General features: G+C 38.9%; 1 protein-coding gene across 1 annotated transcript in view; it reads left to right on the top strand.

Annotated features, from left to right (window-relative positions):
* The window catches only part of klf7a (Kruppel-like factor 7a), a 46154-nt gene extending 30041 nt beyond the window's left edge, over positions 1–16113 (top strand). The window contains exons 3-4 of the mRNA XM_047354895.1: positions 8018–8141; positions 14553–16113. Of these exons, the coding sequence (XP_047210851.1) occupies positions 8018–8141; positions 14553–14604 (176 nt within the window). The 3' untranslated portion in view covers positions 14605–16113. The remainder of the gene's footprint in view (positions 1–8017; positions 8142–14552) is intronic.
* Positions 16114–16541: the final 428 nt, after the last annotated feature.

The following is a 16541-nucleotide window of genomic DNA, read 5'->3' as shown; positions in this document are numbered from 1 at the left end:
AGAGAAAGCTTTGTGATGTTTGTGGTTCTTTACTCGTCTCTTTATTTTTTAATGATCCGTTTGTTTTCAAGGCTTGCAAGCAAAGGAGAATTTTGTTTATCAAGGAATAGTTGACTTTATGTTCAGTCCATGTTTTCAGCCCTTGGGCATCATTGTTGTAAGGGGTTTGCAATTTGTAGAATGATCTCATCTATATGCATCTGGATTTAGGTTCATTGTGGCTGTTTTGTGTTTATTTATTTTGTAAGTGGATTTACTTCTGCTTTTCTTCATGTTCTGCGTTTATTGATTTTGTATCTTGTGAGCTCTAAAAGTCTTTTCAATGATTTTTTTGATGTGATTTGTTTGTTTTCTTTTAGCCGTGTTACCCTTGCAGTTGTAAGCTACTTAATGTTTTTTTAAAGCATTTAGTTGTTGCTACGGAAACTAGTTGACCCCCCCCCCCCAAAAAAAAAAAAAAATCTCACCCTTGTGCTCACAAAACATGGTGGGAAGAAACACTAGGATTGTCGTACAGCATCGTCACAATTCCAGTTGTTATAAGCTTTTTGAGTATTGACCTTCGTAGATATGGCCACATTTAGGCAATTGCCTATTTTCTTCTATTTAATGTCTCACTATTAGTGATAAATGCATAACTCCCATACTTTAATTCCATATTTTCCTGTCTTTCTAATTATTAAGAGTTGCTAAGAAAAATATGATTTAAAAGGAAGTATTAGAGTGCCAATAAATGTGGCATCTAGGATTTTTTAAAATGTTTGTATTTTTTTTTCTATTTTATGAATGTGCCCAGAAATAACTGATACTTTTTTTTAATGATCAGTTTTCCTCTTTTTTTCTAAGCAACAATGTCAATAACTGTTGCAGATCCTCTATGTAACAAAAAAACAAGCTATTTGCACTGTAAAAAAATGCAATGAAAGATAATAACTTTCGCAGAACCTTCACAGAACCTTCTCCATTAATTGCCCTCTAAGTAAATCTCTACGCCATACTGGGGCAGGTCCTCCTTGTCAAGGTTCCTCTCACACAAGTAGGAGGGGGGAGGGATAAAAAGCTATAACTCTCCTGCTCTTCCATCTCAATCCGGAACCACTCAGACCTCTGTCAGGAATCTGTCCTCCGACTGAGTAACTGCACAGTGATGGATGGATTGACCCGGATAGGCCGGCATTTCCCAGCGTTATCCCAGCACCTGTCCTCCGTTCGTTCTGTAAGTCGTGGCTATAGTTTCTCCTTTGTTGGTTGGAGAACGTCCGATGATGGGATCTTTTTTAAGAACCAAGAGAATGTGTTACAATGAACCAGAAGGATAACTATCAAGGTTACTGGTATTAATTAGCAGGATATTTCCTAATTTGAGTTCCTGAGACTTTTTACTTTAGATCTGGTTGCTGAGGTGATAACTGTGTATATCAGATTCTATTAGAAATAAGTGAAATTAGCATCTCCGGTCTCAAACCTCCTTTTAGGAAGACGTACAGGGCGTATAATTGGATGATTATTGACATTTAATACGTATTGCTGGTTCTTTCAACCAGAGGGATACAGAAACCAACGTCCATCACACTAAATACACTTATAGCTGCTCAAATTAGATTTCTTTGCTCCCTGCCATCTAAACTGATCCACTACTCTGCCGATCGATCACCAAGGGTCCCCCGGCAAGACGTCACATGTGTGCGCTTCTATTTATATGGGTGTGAATTTGAAAAAAAAAAAAAAAACACCCAAAAGAATAAACTTGTCAACCTCTGCATGCTGGGGATAATAGAACCATGATGCACGTGTGATCACACCCTCAGTAGTGTGCAAGCATCAGCTTGACTGCAGCAAAAGGCCACAGACGTGCCATCATTGATTCCTCCCAGTGTGGCACGTCTGCAGCTGCTGGGATTACCCCTCATGCCAACTGGGGCAACGATGGGGAGACTGATTATACTGCTGTCCAGTGACAAACCCATGCAAACAAGAAAGATGGAAGCCAAGTCTTAATATAGTCAAACAGATCGCAGATCAAAGGGTGTTTTGAGTGTTTGCTTTTTTTTTCTGTTGAGCATAATACACACAAATTGTTATTTGTTTTTCAAGAATGAGACTATGTCTTAAAAATATTTTAGAAATGGTTTAAATAAAAAAAATGCAAGATTAAAGATTTAAACAGCTCGTCAAGTCCATAGAAACTCAGGAGAAGCTCCAGAGATCCACTGCTCAGGTGGGAAAATCTGTTGATTAGACAGCTATCAGTCCGGTTCTCTTCAAATGCGACAAAAAGAAAGCCTCTTTAGAGTTAAGGACCACCCAGGTAGGGTATGAAGCAAACATTTTTAGGAAGGTGCTTTTATCAGATGAGACTAAAATGGAACTTTATGGTCTTCTTTGAGTTCAAAGAGTAATCCTCCACACCATCCTGGTCACCATTCAATATGGTTTGGGCTAATTTTGCATTTTGAACTATAGATGATTTCATGCTTCCAGATTTCTTTGAGATAAGTTAAATAACCCTTTACTGAAGCTTTGGATCATATGTCAACTTTAGCTTAGCATGTACAAGCAAAGAAAAAAGCACAGCTTGTCCTTTTGGTGTTATGTTAATCAGATGAATGTTTAGGAAATCATAAATTGTGTTTTATTCAAACAAAGAAGACAGGAATAGGGGAGGTACAGAACAGAGACCCTCTTTGGGAGCCTACAACAGTGCCATGGGCTACCTCATTCACTGAGCCATTATCCTGACAAGTTTAAAGATGTCATTACTCAAATCCTCTTTTTCTTAGTTGTTATTTCCATAAATTACCAAACGGGGGAAAAAGGCTACGATTTAATCTGGAATTAGACGAGCTGAGTGGAAATGACAGTGCCCTGTAGAGCTTTTTTTGTGAATAGGCTTATGGCAGATAAGGAATGGTACAATTAGATTTTGAGCAGGGGTGAAAAAACGAAGACTGCTGGGTTATTCTGCCTTCTTTGTCATTACCTCTGCTTGTCCTCCGTTTTTTCCTCCTTAAAATGGTTCTTTTTTTTATACACTGCTAGTCTGCTTTTAATCATCTTCCTCCTGCTCGTATTCTGACACTCAGCTCTTTACACTCCATATTTTGATGAGGTAATGTTGAATAACAGCAAATAAATTAGCTTTGTTTCCTTAAAGAACCTGCTTTTTATTAATGGGATTCCCACAATGTCCAGAAAATGAATTATTCTTCATAAGTATGCATTAAGAAAACAGAGTAGGGAAACATAGAACAGCTCTTGAGGTGCTCTAGGGAGGTAGAGCAGGTCATCACAAGGGTCAGCGGATGTAATACCACAAATTCATCATGAAATCCAGGCACAGTTTCACTTTCCAGCAGGACAACAACCCTTTGCATACAATCAGAGCTACAATTGATTGGTTTAGTTAAAAGCTTTGTCATGTGTTATAATGGTCCTATCAAAGTCCAGACATAAATAAAAATGAAAACTTTGCATAGAAGAATGGGCAAAAACTCAACAGTCTCTAGATGCACAGTACAAAGGTGGTGGAAATTGCAGTGAAAGTTGGGCTTAATACAAATTTATGCCATATCATGCAACTTCATCCTTCCATTTCACAAATATGCGTTACCTTGCATTGATCAATTAGACACAAAGGACAATCCTGTTTAAAATACAACGAATGTGACAAAAAATGTTTTTTTCCACCTCAACCTGTTTGTCTTACCTCTCACTCATCCCAGAGCCTGCAGTGCCATTCCAGCCAATAAAGCGCTCTCCAAGAGCGTCTGTAATGACCTCAGAGACCCGGATGCCCTGGCTTGTCTCCGGCTAATGGAGGGAATGTAATTAACTTCCAGTGCTGGCACCTGAGAGGCTGGGGAGAGCCTCGCGTGTGCACTGCGACCCGTATTTGCGCACAAGAGCATTCGGAAGTAACAGATTACACATAATGGGATTACAGTGACTCAGGGAAACACCCAGTTATCAGATTACACATGAGAAATGTGGTTTGGAAGCAGATTGCACATATGTTGTTTCTAGAATGAATAAAAAGCAGCAGTAAAACAGATGGAGTTCTTTTTATTGATGCACAAATTAACACTTTCCTTAAATAATCCATTTAACTTCATCATCTTCATTCAGTGTTTTCATGGACAGTAATCCAAAATTAACAGTAATATAATCTGATTATATTTCTGACTTCAGGCTAATCTTCTGGATTAGATTAAACTGTCAGTCAGATTATATATTATAAAGTAGCCTCCACAGTCTAAGGGAGTGTAACTGTGATGGTGAAAGTGAGTTTGTATAAGGGTTTCTTAAGGAAGATGAGAACTGTGGTGGTGGTGGGGGTTTGTTTCCAGGCAACCTGAGCAGTGTATCGTTGGAGGAGTCGGTATCTGAGTGGCTATGTACTGCTGCAGGCTTTGGTCTCTCAGCTCCCGCCTCTTTCCTCCTCCTCCTCCACCACTATCACCACCAAGCAACTACCTCTGCACTCTGCCAGCGCGCTCAGTAATTGGCCGGTGCCATGGCGGCATGCCGTTGCCAGATCCAGCCAGCTGCGCTGACTGCTGCCTCCTCATGTTTCACCACCCACCCACCATCCTATATCCTTCCACACACTCTCACACACATGTACAGATGCTCCCCTCCTCCTTGCCGACATTGCTAGGCAACACACACAGACATTCCTGCCTCCTGGGAATTTCATTGGCCAAAGCTGGAATGGCCCAAACCTGCTGCTCAGGGAAGTAAGGTATTGCATGGGATGGGGACAACAGATGCATGGAAGGGAACTAGACTAATTGCTGAGACCAAACAAAACTGAAGTTATACTAGGTATTAGTATTTCAAGCAAAGTGACACTTTGAAATGTACTTGCATTTATTTAATTTTAAAATATTGCCCTCTTCGACTAAATAAGGCCCTACAAAAACCTTTATGTATTTTTTAAGCCTTTCAGAGGTACTGCTGTGGTTCGGATCATTGTCGTGCTGCACCACTCAAGTGTGCTTGAGTTTAAGGTCATGAATTGGTGGTTGACATTCTCCTCCAGGATTCTCTACTAGAGAGCAGAAATAATGGTTCCATCATGTAATACAAGTTTCCCAGAGCCTGAAGTAGCAAAGCAAGCCCTGACCATCACACTACCCCTACCACCGTGGGTAAGGAGCAGTTTCGGTGTCGTTATTGTTTGATTTATGTACGCTCACCTTAACTGAGTCAAGTTGCAGTGCTTTAGATATGCTGGAATCTCAAAGGTCTCTGGCTTTGTAATCCTTTCCAGGGAATCTTTTGAATTTAGAACTTCTTTAGCCTATTTCATGTTGTCAGACATGTTATGTTTAAGCAATTCTATGGGACTGACATTAAACAAGCCTAGGTGTGATTAGCTAAATTAAACTTAAAAAGCATGGTCAGACAGTGCATTGTTGAGTAACAATAAGGATATTGTTTTTTTCACATAAACCCAAATTTGTTTTAAATAGTTTTTGTTTTCTTTGAATTAATATAATCTTAGTTTATAAACTCCTTTTTGAATTTCCTCAGGTTATTATGATCTGAAACATTTAGATCTGAAAAAGATGCAAAACCTTGTACAAAGATGCAAACCAGTAACTTGTAAGGGGGAAAAGGCTTGTCCACAGCACTGTGTGAATTATTGCATCTCCTTCAGCTTAAACAACATGCAAATATAGTTGAAAAGTAAATGGTGAAATGATGCCAAAGAAAACACCAACATCTAAATGTATTTGAAAACCTTTTAGGTTTGATCAAATGGGCCAACATTCCAGTGTTTTAGCGCCATTGTTTATGCATAATTTGAAGAGAACATGCAAGTATGCTAGGTAATCAAATAAACAGAGCACCCCCGTCTTTCAAGACCACATTGACTTTTCTGGAAGGCCTTTGTCTTTTAGCTTAACCTTGTGGTTAGATTTAGTAGTGCATTTGAAAAACAAATAGCGGCTTACCAAAATGGTAGTCCAATAAACTGTTCATTAGTCATTAATTTTATCGACTTAAATATTCTATCGTCCCTACTTTTGCAAGTTTTTGTTTGCATACAGTGCATCAGTTGTTTAACGATTCTAAACTGATGTGGCATAACACCTAAATAAAAAAATTTTAACACAACAATCCAAAAGGTTTTTTTTGCAATATTAGAAGTGCACACTGCAGATGAATCTTTTATCGCCTAGAATTCATCACCTCCTCAGTGGTTGAACCCCCTGCCCCTTCATTTCACACCTTTCTAACATCTCTGAGTCCTGCTAATTAAGTGCTCCTCACTGTGGCTTCTGGCTGATAGAAGGTCCTTGAACCGAGCAGATGTTGTGGGATCTGTTTTATCTTTTGATTTGTTGTGTCGTGTTCGGCTTTTTATGTCAATTTCCCCTGAAGTTGCAGCAAATGAACCTTTGAATGAACCTTTGACTTGTTTGTCTGGATAAACTGTGCCAATATAGATTTTTTAATTTTTGGAATTTCAACATCCCGTGGTGCTAATAAAACCACCTTCTTTGAACAAGCACTGGTCTTAATCTTGAATGGCTTTTAAAAGCAGTTGATGCATTGATTGTGTCCCTTTTATGGTCACATTCAAGGAATTAAGCCGGCATTGGTGTCGAAAGCACTCAAGCTGTGCCGGTCAGTGTTTCTGGATTCAACCAGATGGGATGTGACTGATCCAGGTGACATCGTCAGAGCTGGACGCAGCTGGTGCATTGTGGCTTCCTTGCCATTATGTGACTGGCCTAATTATTACCACCCCCTCTCGTCCGTCTTCTCCTTTCTCTGCCGGCATATCTGCAGCTTCCCCTGCCTTAATCCACTTCTGCTGCACTTCTCTCCTACTGACGCTCATCTCACCATTTCTTCCCAGACTCTCATCCACCTTGGCTCTAATCCCCCCACCTTCCCTTCTCTCGCTCCACTTCTTGCAACCCCTTCACTCCTCTTTTGCATGTTCAGCAAGATCGGAGACCAGTGGGAGGTTCTCCTTTCCAGTTAAACATGTAGTTGCTTTCTTCTTGGTCCCCTAATAAAGGAAAAACTGACATGAGGCATGGGGATTTTTCACAGCAGAAATGTTCAATATATAATGCCATATAAACTAAGCAGAAAGAGTAAAGAAATGTCTCTTTGTTCAATTATTTCTTTGTTGTAACAATACTTCATTGGGAAAATTCTTCGATCTTTTAAAAACCTGTTTATTCCCCTTTAAATGGTGGCACATGTGTAATAAAATGCCAATGGTAAACAGCTTATTCTGCTATTGACTGTTCTTTGGTTCAGGTTATGATATTAGATCTTTAAAGGTTAAAGAAACATTGACAACTTAAAAATTCATTAATTTGACAAAGGGGGCCTCAGTAATGCGTGGGATAATTGTACAATACTTCAGCAGCCTGGCACTTCCTTCTCATGCTGGTCACCATCTAGGTCACACATTGCTATGGGATGCCATCTCATTCTTTAACCACTCCCATATTCTGGAGATAGTCTCCTTGCTTTTCAGGACCGAGTGTTGACATTTTAGGTTATAAAGTTTGGTCTTAAGACTGGAGATATGGGATTTCCACTGATTGCAGAATCTCCTCTCTACATCTCCGCATAGCTCATGGATTGCCTCTAACAATGACAAGTCTTGTTTTTTCGCTGAGAGAGATGGCGCTCCACACCATCACACTACTTCCACCAAAAGCTGTTGGGCATTGGCAGAGAGGAGTCTGCTAGTTTTTTTAAAAAGATTTTTAACTCTTCAGCTAAACCCACACATACATTTTCTTTACAAATGTGGCACCATTTATGAAATAAATAACGGTTTGCCGTTTATGCCCAAGAAGTATTTTTACAATAAAGAGAAAAATCTACCAAACATAAAAGTCCTTACTTTTTGCGCTCAGTATATTTACCTCAAAAATACCTGATATTTCCAGCTTTGTTTCATAAGAGTACGGACTAAATAAGAATATCATGGGTGATAAAAGTAGTGCTCATGTGTTTTTTTCTTACTTTCATGCTCCAGGTGAGAAGCCGTACAAGTGCTCATGGGAGGGCTGCGAGTGGCGATTCGCCAGGAGCGATGAGCTGACGAGGCACTATCGCAAACACACCGGTGCCAAGCCTTTTAAGTGCAACCACTGTGACAGGTCTGTCAAAACACAACTCTCCCTCCTTTCACACAGTCTGATTTTTTTCACCCGTTTTCCTGCCGTTATTTTAAAACCATGCTGGCAGGATTACTAATGCATGCTTCTTTGCAACCTGCTAAGTCTTTCAGGCAGAATCCAAAGGGTGCTTGCTCTGCTTACATTTAGCCTGGTGCTGTACAATAATGCTGGATGTAGCCTTGATATGGAGGCTGCTCTCAGATTGGAACAAAGGCACAAAACTGGTGTGGAATCAATTAGTGCTGTCACACTAAAGTCTCTGACATATTAATCCACAGTTTTGGGACTGTAAGTGGAGTCTTTATAGAATTATTCAAAAATGTTTTTAAATTCTTTGATTTAGAAAGATGTTCTTGATCAGAATTGGCTGTCATTACTAAAGCAGAAAGAAGCCTTGCTTGAAAATGTGTTTTAACATCATTATTTCAAGATAACAGACAACAAGCTAATAATATTATGTTATTTTTACTTAGAAAAGTTGCAGTTTCAGTCATTTTATTTTAACTGTCCTAATAAACAGCAAATGCTGTGTTAATGCTCTTTACAAGATAAAAATGTAATATTTAAATCCAATAAAACCAAATCCTATTTGGTCCTAAGTCAGTTCAAACCAACCCAAATATTTTCAGTTAAATCAGATTTAGATCCAGTTGCCTACAGTCCAATTCAATCCAAATTATAACATATTACACTTAAATGCATTTAAACATGTAATGCCATTTGATAAGGAAGCCCAGCTAATTGCATTGAGTGATTGACTTTGCAGCAATCCCTCATCCTTAAGCAAAAATGTGCCAACATTGGAGAACAACTCCCTTTTGACAGGAAGAAACCTTAAGCAGAATCAGGTTCAATAAGGACATCTGTCATGAGCACCTGGGTATTGAGGAAACAGGAAGCAGACAGAAGAAATATGGAAGCATTGGACCAGCTGTACTTTCCATGGAACCTGTTTTCTCACCAGAAAGATACATCCAAACATAGACAAACTATGCCAAGACTACACAAGAGAAATAAAGACATTAAACAGATAATGATGGCCAATGCATTTGAGCTGGAATGAGACACAACTAAACACAGAAGCAATTAAAGCAGCAAAGGGTTTCTTAAGGTCTAGGAAGACACAGCTAAATAGAGAAGCTCTGAGCCTAAAATACTTTCTATGGAATGAGCAAAACAGATAAAACGGTTAATGGCAGCAATAGATCTGTCAATCGTCTTCCAAGACAGAGCCACCTAATCATAGACACACTGTTCTAGGAGTATTTTCCATATGGAAGAAAAACAAAAAGAGTACACATAGTTAATGGGAGCATTACCTCGACCAATGACTTCATCAGGGAAAGAAATACATCTAAGCAGAAGCAATGAGCCAGGAGTACTTTCGTTGGAAAAAAAATTTAAAATGCCTAATACATAGTTATTTGACAGCAATAGCTCTGTCAATCGCCCCATCTAGGAAAGACACATAGGAAAACACAGAGGCTCAAAAGTTTATCTAATTGTAAGAGCTGGAAACTATTTTAAAATCACAATAAAATGAGTTCCTTCTTGAATAAAAAATTTGGACAGTTGCGCTAGCAAACTGATTTGCCATCTTGGCTATTGAAATAGCTTTCTCGATAATTCAAAAAACAAACAAAAGGTTTCTGATTATAGTCGAGACAACAGAAAAGTAACCAAGATATCAGGGATATCATATTTGAATGAATGACCTTGGGTCTTTCTCTATGATCAATACATTTATCCAATGTCTAATACAAAAAGGAAATTTTAGGAAAATTATAATGCCATCTTAAAGGAAAATCCAGGTTAAAGCCTTGGTTTGGCCCATGTAGGACAAACTCTTGGTCGTACATTTTTGGTCCAAGTATCACTGACTGCACAAAAGAAATAATCAAACATTACCTCTAATTTGCTGTTTTACCTAACCGAAAATATCCAACTAATCTCAATTGCATAAAAGTTTGTAACTTGCAATTTGCCCAAAATTGGTTTGTGAGCCAGGCAATGGTAAGAAAAAAAAAGCAAGAGCTTGTGAGAGGTTAATAGTTCAAATCCCAGATGAGCTCCCATCTTATCTTGTAAGAATGACAACAAAGGAGATGCTAATGTAGCAATCAGAAAATTTGGTTTAACATAAAGAACTATGTTAAAACCATAACACATCGAACTTATACCGAAAATAAACAACAGCATATTCACAGAGCTGGCTGATGTTAAGAAGGCAGCCAGCCAGAGTTGCCAAGAGCAGCTGTGTGCTATAGTCTGGAAATATTGGGCCCAGGTGTTCCCAGTGAGCACCTGATGGTAAACCTCTCTCACCAAACCTGAAAAAAATCTTTTGAAGACAAAGAGAGGGGTTTTTCACTGACTTTGCAATGAGATGCTCTGGATTCCAATTATGTTAGACAAATAAAAGTGGAATATAAATTTTGTAGCCTTTAATTACCAAAATATCATTGTTTTAACCCACATTTTATGTCTGTCATTTGGCTTCTCCAAAATCCATGCATATGAGGTTCAAGCAAACCAGCTCAGTAACTAGAGTGAGAAAGTCATTTTAAATGTGTTAGACAATAAAAACATGGTTTGTAAGATTTCAGTAAAAGGTTACTTAAAATGTACTCAAAATTTGGGTCGTAAATGATTATTGACTGAAAGTTTTAGCTGACATGGAACATTTTTAGCAAGAACTCAACTTTGGTTGAGGTGGTAACAAAAAAGGAGACATTCTAATTTAAATGAACAAAAAAAAATTTTATAAAATAATTATTATAAAGTAATTTCAAAACACTACAAAATAAGCAATTAATAGATAAAAATGTTTAATATTAAAGAAGTGTGTGTTTGCATTCTATACATTTAAATTTTGACTTTATTTCTTTCTTTAAAAAGAAAATTTGATTGTTAAAGCTTTTGTATAAATGTATGTAAATTTTTATTGCATAGCAATATTAGTATTAACAAATTGTGTTTTTATTGTAATTTTCTTTTTATTTTATTTGAACTTTTTCCTGTCACAAAGTTTCTTAATAAATAATTTATTTTCATCATGTTTTTTGCAGCATAGTTCCAGGTTTATCTTTCTGTAAATCATATGCAACAATCTTTAGTTATTCATAAGGATTGAAATTAATAAAGATGTCATCCATTTGTCAAATGTGGCTTAAACAAAGTACTGTATGTGTGCTTTAAAGTACTGTGACAGTGTGGAAATTGAACACAATAGAGGAAGTTACTGAATATGGGACCTCTTGAATCATGCATGGGTTCATTATAAAAGGACAAAAAAGAAATCCCTTCTCACCTGGGGTACTTTCCCTAATGTCGATAAGATTGGGGGGTCTTTGAGTGCGTGTTAATGAACAGCAGGCCAGACAGCCTCAACTAAATCAGGTCCCAGCTGGATGGACTGTAAGTACAGTATCCCTCCCCACCGCCAGACCCCCCCTGCAGGCACATCACTAATTTGGGCCCACCTCTGTCATGTGTCAGAAGGTGTCCAGCCCTTCCAGGCTAAAGACCCATACCAACACATGCCCCCTGCTGAGATTAAAGAAAAAGGGAAACAGTGGAGACCAAAAAAGTCCAGGGGAAGATTGAGGATTGAAGGGGTGTTGCGGGGTGAGACACACCCACGATGTGCCAGCTGGTGTTGTGCCCCCAAGTCGTGACTCATACTTAGCCATCTGTCTCCCAGAGTATATGAACACACAATCACACACACACTCCTAAAGACACACAAAACCACAGATGAAAGTCTTCGTAGCACTTTCTTCATTCCACTAGAGTGTATGGGTACACACACATGAAAGTAGGACAGTAAGACATATGACATGGGGACTCGTCCTTTCCACCGAAAAGAAAAAGGTCCCGTCTTAATTAATCAACAGTTGCAGACATGTAGATAAGATGTTTTATATATCCCTTTAAACTTTTATCTTGTAGTAATTTAGTTTGTTTTTACATATTTCATTGTGAAGATTATATATTTATATAATAAGTAAACAAATATAACTCCTGGAACATAATTTCACATTTTCTTCTGTCTTTATTTTCTGAGACTTATTCAGTTCAGCCATATTTATTTATATTTACACTAAATGCATTTTCACCCCTTTCCCCCTGCCACCTAGCCACTACATTTAGCTTGTTTATGCTAGTATGGGAGGGGGGTACAGTGTAGAAAGAGGACAAATTAGTTGGCCCCTTTGCAAAGCTAACCCATGTGCTACCAGTTTTCCCAAACTCCTCTGGCTTCGTAGCTGTAAACAAACCATTTCATACCACTGTATGCAATCGTTTGATAAGAGTTTGTTTGTTTTGGAAGTCAAGTGTTTTGATGAATTATGGACATAGATAATTACAAAAATGCACATGCATAATTAGTTTATTTTGCAAAGATTGGATATTGCACCCTATTTCCATTAGCTGAGGTTTGCAGGTGTAGCTACCCAATCATTTAGGACATGAATATCCTAAGTGCTTAAGTAGAAGGCAACCCGACCTCTTCCCTTGTTTCCTGTAGCTGCTTTACCTCCCATCAAAAAGGCTTCTTCACTTCTGCACATAGGTTAGAAGTAAGACTTTTATAATCTGTAGTCTGAATAATCACACTAATAGGGCTGTTAGGGTCATTAATTGGGCTATTAAGGACACATGGGTCATTGGCCTTGCCTTCCATACAGTTCAATATCAGGGTTTTTGTCACGTGATGTTCAAAACATGTCCAACGATGCCATGTGACTTGTTTTGGTCATATATCCCAAGGTGTGCTGTTTACTCCATGGGAATATATAGGTGTCTGAAAAGTGAAACATGAGGCCACCTCTTCCATTTAATGCTGATTTTTCATGTTTAACATAACCAGTAGACTGGTTGGAGCATTGCTCCATGTGATGAAGATGGTTTCACAAAGGTGGGTTGTTGTAAACCTACCTTTTTGTCATCCTCAAATGTTTTAATTGGATTCACATCAGGTGAACATATAAGATTGTCTAAAAGAGGGGAATTATTCTATTAGAAGTGAACTGCAGCACCCTGTTGAAAGAGCCAGACATCACTGCACAGATGAAGGCCTCCAGGCCAGAGGGATGTCCACTGCAAGAACTCCACATAGCCAGCCGCAGTTTGACCTTCCCTGTGGAAGAATCTCAATGGTTCCATTCTTGACAAAAGCTCCCAGATAAGGATGGTAAAAACTGTGCCACGTAGAAAACATACCCAGTGGGATTTCCTTGTCATGAGAAAAATGTTAGAAACCCTCAGGGACCATTAGATCAGATTTTTTTTTTTTTGTCAGAGAATGAAACTTTGAGCCAGGCATTCAATGTGAGAATGATAAGTTCAGTCATTATAGACTTGACATCTAACTTGGGCTTGGAGTGAAATGCCTGAGATTGACTTAGACTTCTGGCAAAAGATTTGAAACTTCTCCTTAAAATTTGACTTGGACTTGCCATCAAAAACATGAGACATTGTATGAAAAAACTACATGTGAAAATCTCTGTGATCTTTCACCTTAGAGGAATCAGTGACGGCTAATAATGTGCTGGCTTCTTGAAAGGGGTACCCCACATGTCTTAAAATGAAGGGACAGGTGGAAGGGGTTATGCAAATAAAATAATAAATTCACCTTAAAACAACCCTTCCTCTCAGATGTTTCTTACACACAAATTACCAAAGCAAACAACTCTGTTATCTCTTACAAAGCGACCCTCTCTTTTGGAAAGCACTTCTTATGGGAATGGAGCAGTTGTTTTCCTCTAGAAGCTCTCAGCAGAACCATAGTTTATCCAGACATGCATATGAAAAAAACAAAGGCTCTGATAAAGGCTGCATAAATGTGTGTGTGGAAGCAGGCATGGAATAAGCCAGCTTGAAAGCATTTATTATGTCAGTTTGTGGCAATCAGCTTGAAATCCTCATTTTCGCAAACATTTTTCAAAAACCCCTCACTGATAACAAAAGACAAGAGCAATTTCATTTTTCACTGTGCAGCAACGCCCCAGCAATTCCACAAGACTGGTTTTTAGATGAGAGGCTTCGAGTCATCTAATTTAGCTGTCGTTTTACAGCACATGTTTTGCATGCTGCTTTTTATTCCCCTCTTCTCCTCTTCCTCCCAACACTGTTTCAACAGATCCATCTGCAGGCTCTCTAGTTATTCATGGCACAGCTGAAGTCATTAGGAGTTCTGCTGAAAACGCTGATTATGAATTAGTTACACATATACTAATTGCGTGTGCATTAGCGGCTCAGCACTCACTAGCTAACAGCAACATTTAGTTCAGTCTACAAAACAAACTTCTTCCTCTTGCTTTGGTAACGAGCTAACAAGCTGTTCTCTGTTTTATTTTTTTTTTCTATCTCCTTTTTCGGCTGCAGGTGCTTCTCGCGGTCGGATCACTTGGCGCTGCACATGAAGAGGCACATCTGAGGAGTTTGTAAGACGTCTACGGGAGTGGAAGAACGGGGAAGTGAAAGAAGGAGATGGACTATCAACAGCTGAAAATGAAGAAGAAGGAGAGAGATTAATGGACTTGAAACGCACCAGATTTAATCAGATAAAGGAGGACCAGATAGGGGTCTGACCATATGCAGAAACCAACTACTCCAGAGTGGCTTTGTCAGTCTGAGCTCAAACCTTTTGGTCCATTTATATGGAATCACCAATGCCATTGGCAACAGCATTTTAGTCCTGAAGGATAGAAATCCCACCCTTTGTATGTGTTTTTAAAGGGGATGGTAGAGGACAAGCGATTATATCTGGCACTCTTCATTGGCAGCTCATTATTTTCATCATCCCCGAGTGGTCCCTCATTGACAACCATCCAAAACATTAAGCAGCATTGTTCCACAAGACAATTGTACAGTCACACTTTTTCAACATTCCTGCTCTTCAGAAACTCACGGATTCAGAAAAAACACATCTTGAACTGTAGTCCGTTTTCATTCTGTCAAACCTGCCACAGCCTTTAGAATCACCTTGTAGTTTTTCGTCTGACAAGCTGGGCAACTCCCAAATGGACCCATTGACATATCCTGCTTTGATGGCATTGAAGCACTGGCTTCAACTGGTTGGAGTCCTCAAAGACTTATAAACTGGATCGTGTTGCACCGATGTGTGGTCATTTTGTTGCACTGACTTACTCCCAAGATCAACATCTACTGAAACAGACTTCTCTACTCTGGGAATGTCAGATTAAACTGAGCATCTTGAGAGATGTAAGGCAGCTTTCTAAGAGTGTGTTTCTTCTTGAGATCTTATCAGTTGTTGTCAAAAACAGTTGCACAATTGACTCTTTCCAACTTTTTGTAAAAAATGTTCCAACGTCCAAATGAAACGCTGGCTTTCACATGCCACTTGAGCACAAGTTCAAGCCGCTAGCCAACTGCGATAGCACACCGAACACAAACAAGTTCACTATGTATTTAAAGGCTATTTTGTTTCTAAGAAGATCCTGTTACTTGTTTGACAAAGACTATTTTAAATAGACACCTAGCGAAGAACTCACATGAAATGGATGCAGCCAAAAGGAAAGAAAAAACGGATGCCTGAAATGATCTCTTTGAGCTTTGAGAGTGATTGGCACCAAACTAGCCACTGGACTGAGACGATCCAGCGCACAGCACACATTCCTGCAGAATTCTTCCAATTAAGCATCTCTCTGACTTGACTTCAAATAAAAAAAAATTTTTTTAAATGCATTGGACAGCTCTGTGAATCTGGCTCTATGTATATCTAGGACCATTTCTGCTTACTTCCTCACTAGCATGTATGTCAGAATGCTTACATTTTCCCCCGCTAGACTGAGTCTTAGGAAGGCATATTCAATCAAACAATTGGGTCCTGTCAGAGAAAATCAATGTGAATGTATCTGTTGCAATCCTGGCCATTTTGCAAAACCCATTAAAACACTTGAGAATGGTGGGTGAGACCATACTAGACACTGTTTCTGTTCTTTTTCACATTAAGGAATAATGACTGGACTTGGAAAAACTGGCTGGTCACAGCTGGTAGCTTTTGACATTTTACTGGCTCTCTTGGACCAGCATGAGTACAGATTTCCAGTGGGTGGCTAAAATGGGTTAGGGGAGGGTGAATCTGCTCATTCAGCAATGATAACTGCCCCATCAGCTTATGTAACTGCAGCAGAGTGAAACCCCCATGCACAAGGAGACAGACATTGACATCAGAAAACTGGAATTACCATTTATCTTGTGTGACGTGTCCTCTGTCATGTCAACAGAAACAACAAAAATCCGATTCTTAGATGTCTTAACTTCACAGATGCATTTGAGATAAACAAAAAATTGCACACAAGCAGCTTGGATATCAATTTATCTTTGATTTTGCTATTTTATTTCCTTCAA

Source organism: Girardinichthys multiradiatus, chromosome 24, assembly GCF_021462225.1.
Source record: "Girardinichthys multiradiatus isolate DD_20200921_A chromosome 24, DD_fGirMul_XY1, whole genome shotgun sequence".
In the NCBI taxonomy this organism is placed as follows: Eukaryota; Metazoa; Chordata; class Actinopteri; order Cyprinodontiformes; family Goodeidae; genus Girardinichthys; species Girardinichthys multiradiatus.
The sequence above is the reverse complement of the archived record's forward strand: the minus strand, read 5'-3'. Positions and strand labels throughout refer to the sequence as shown.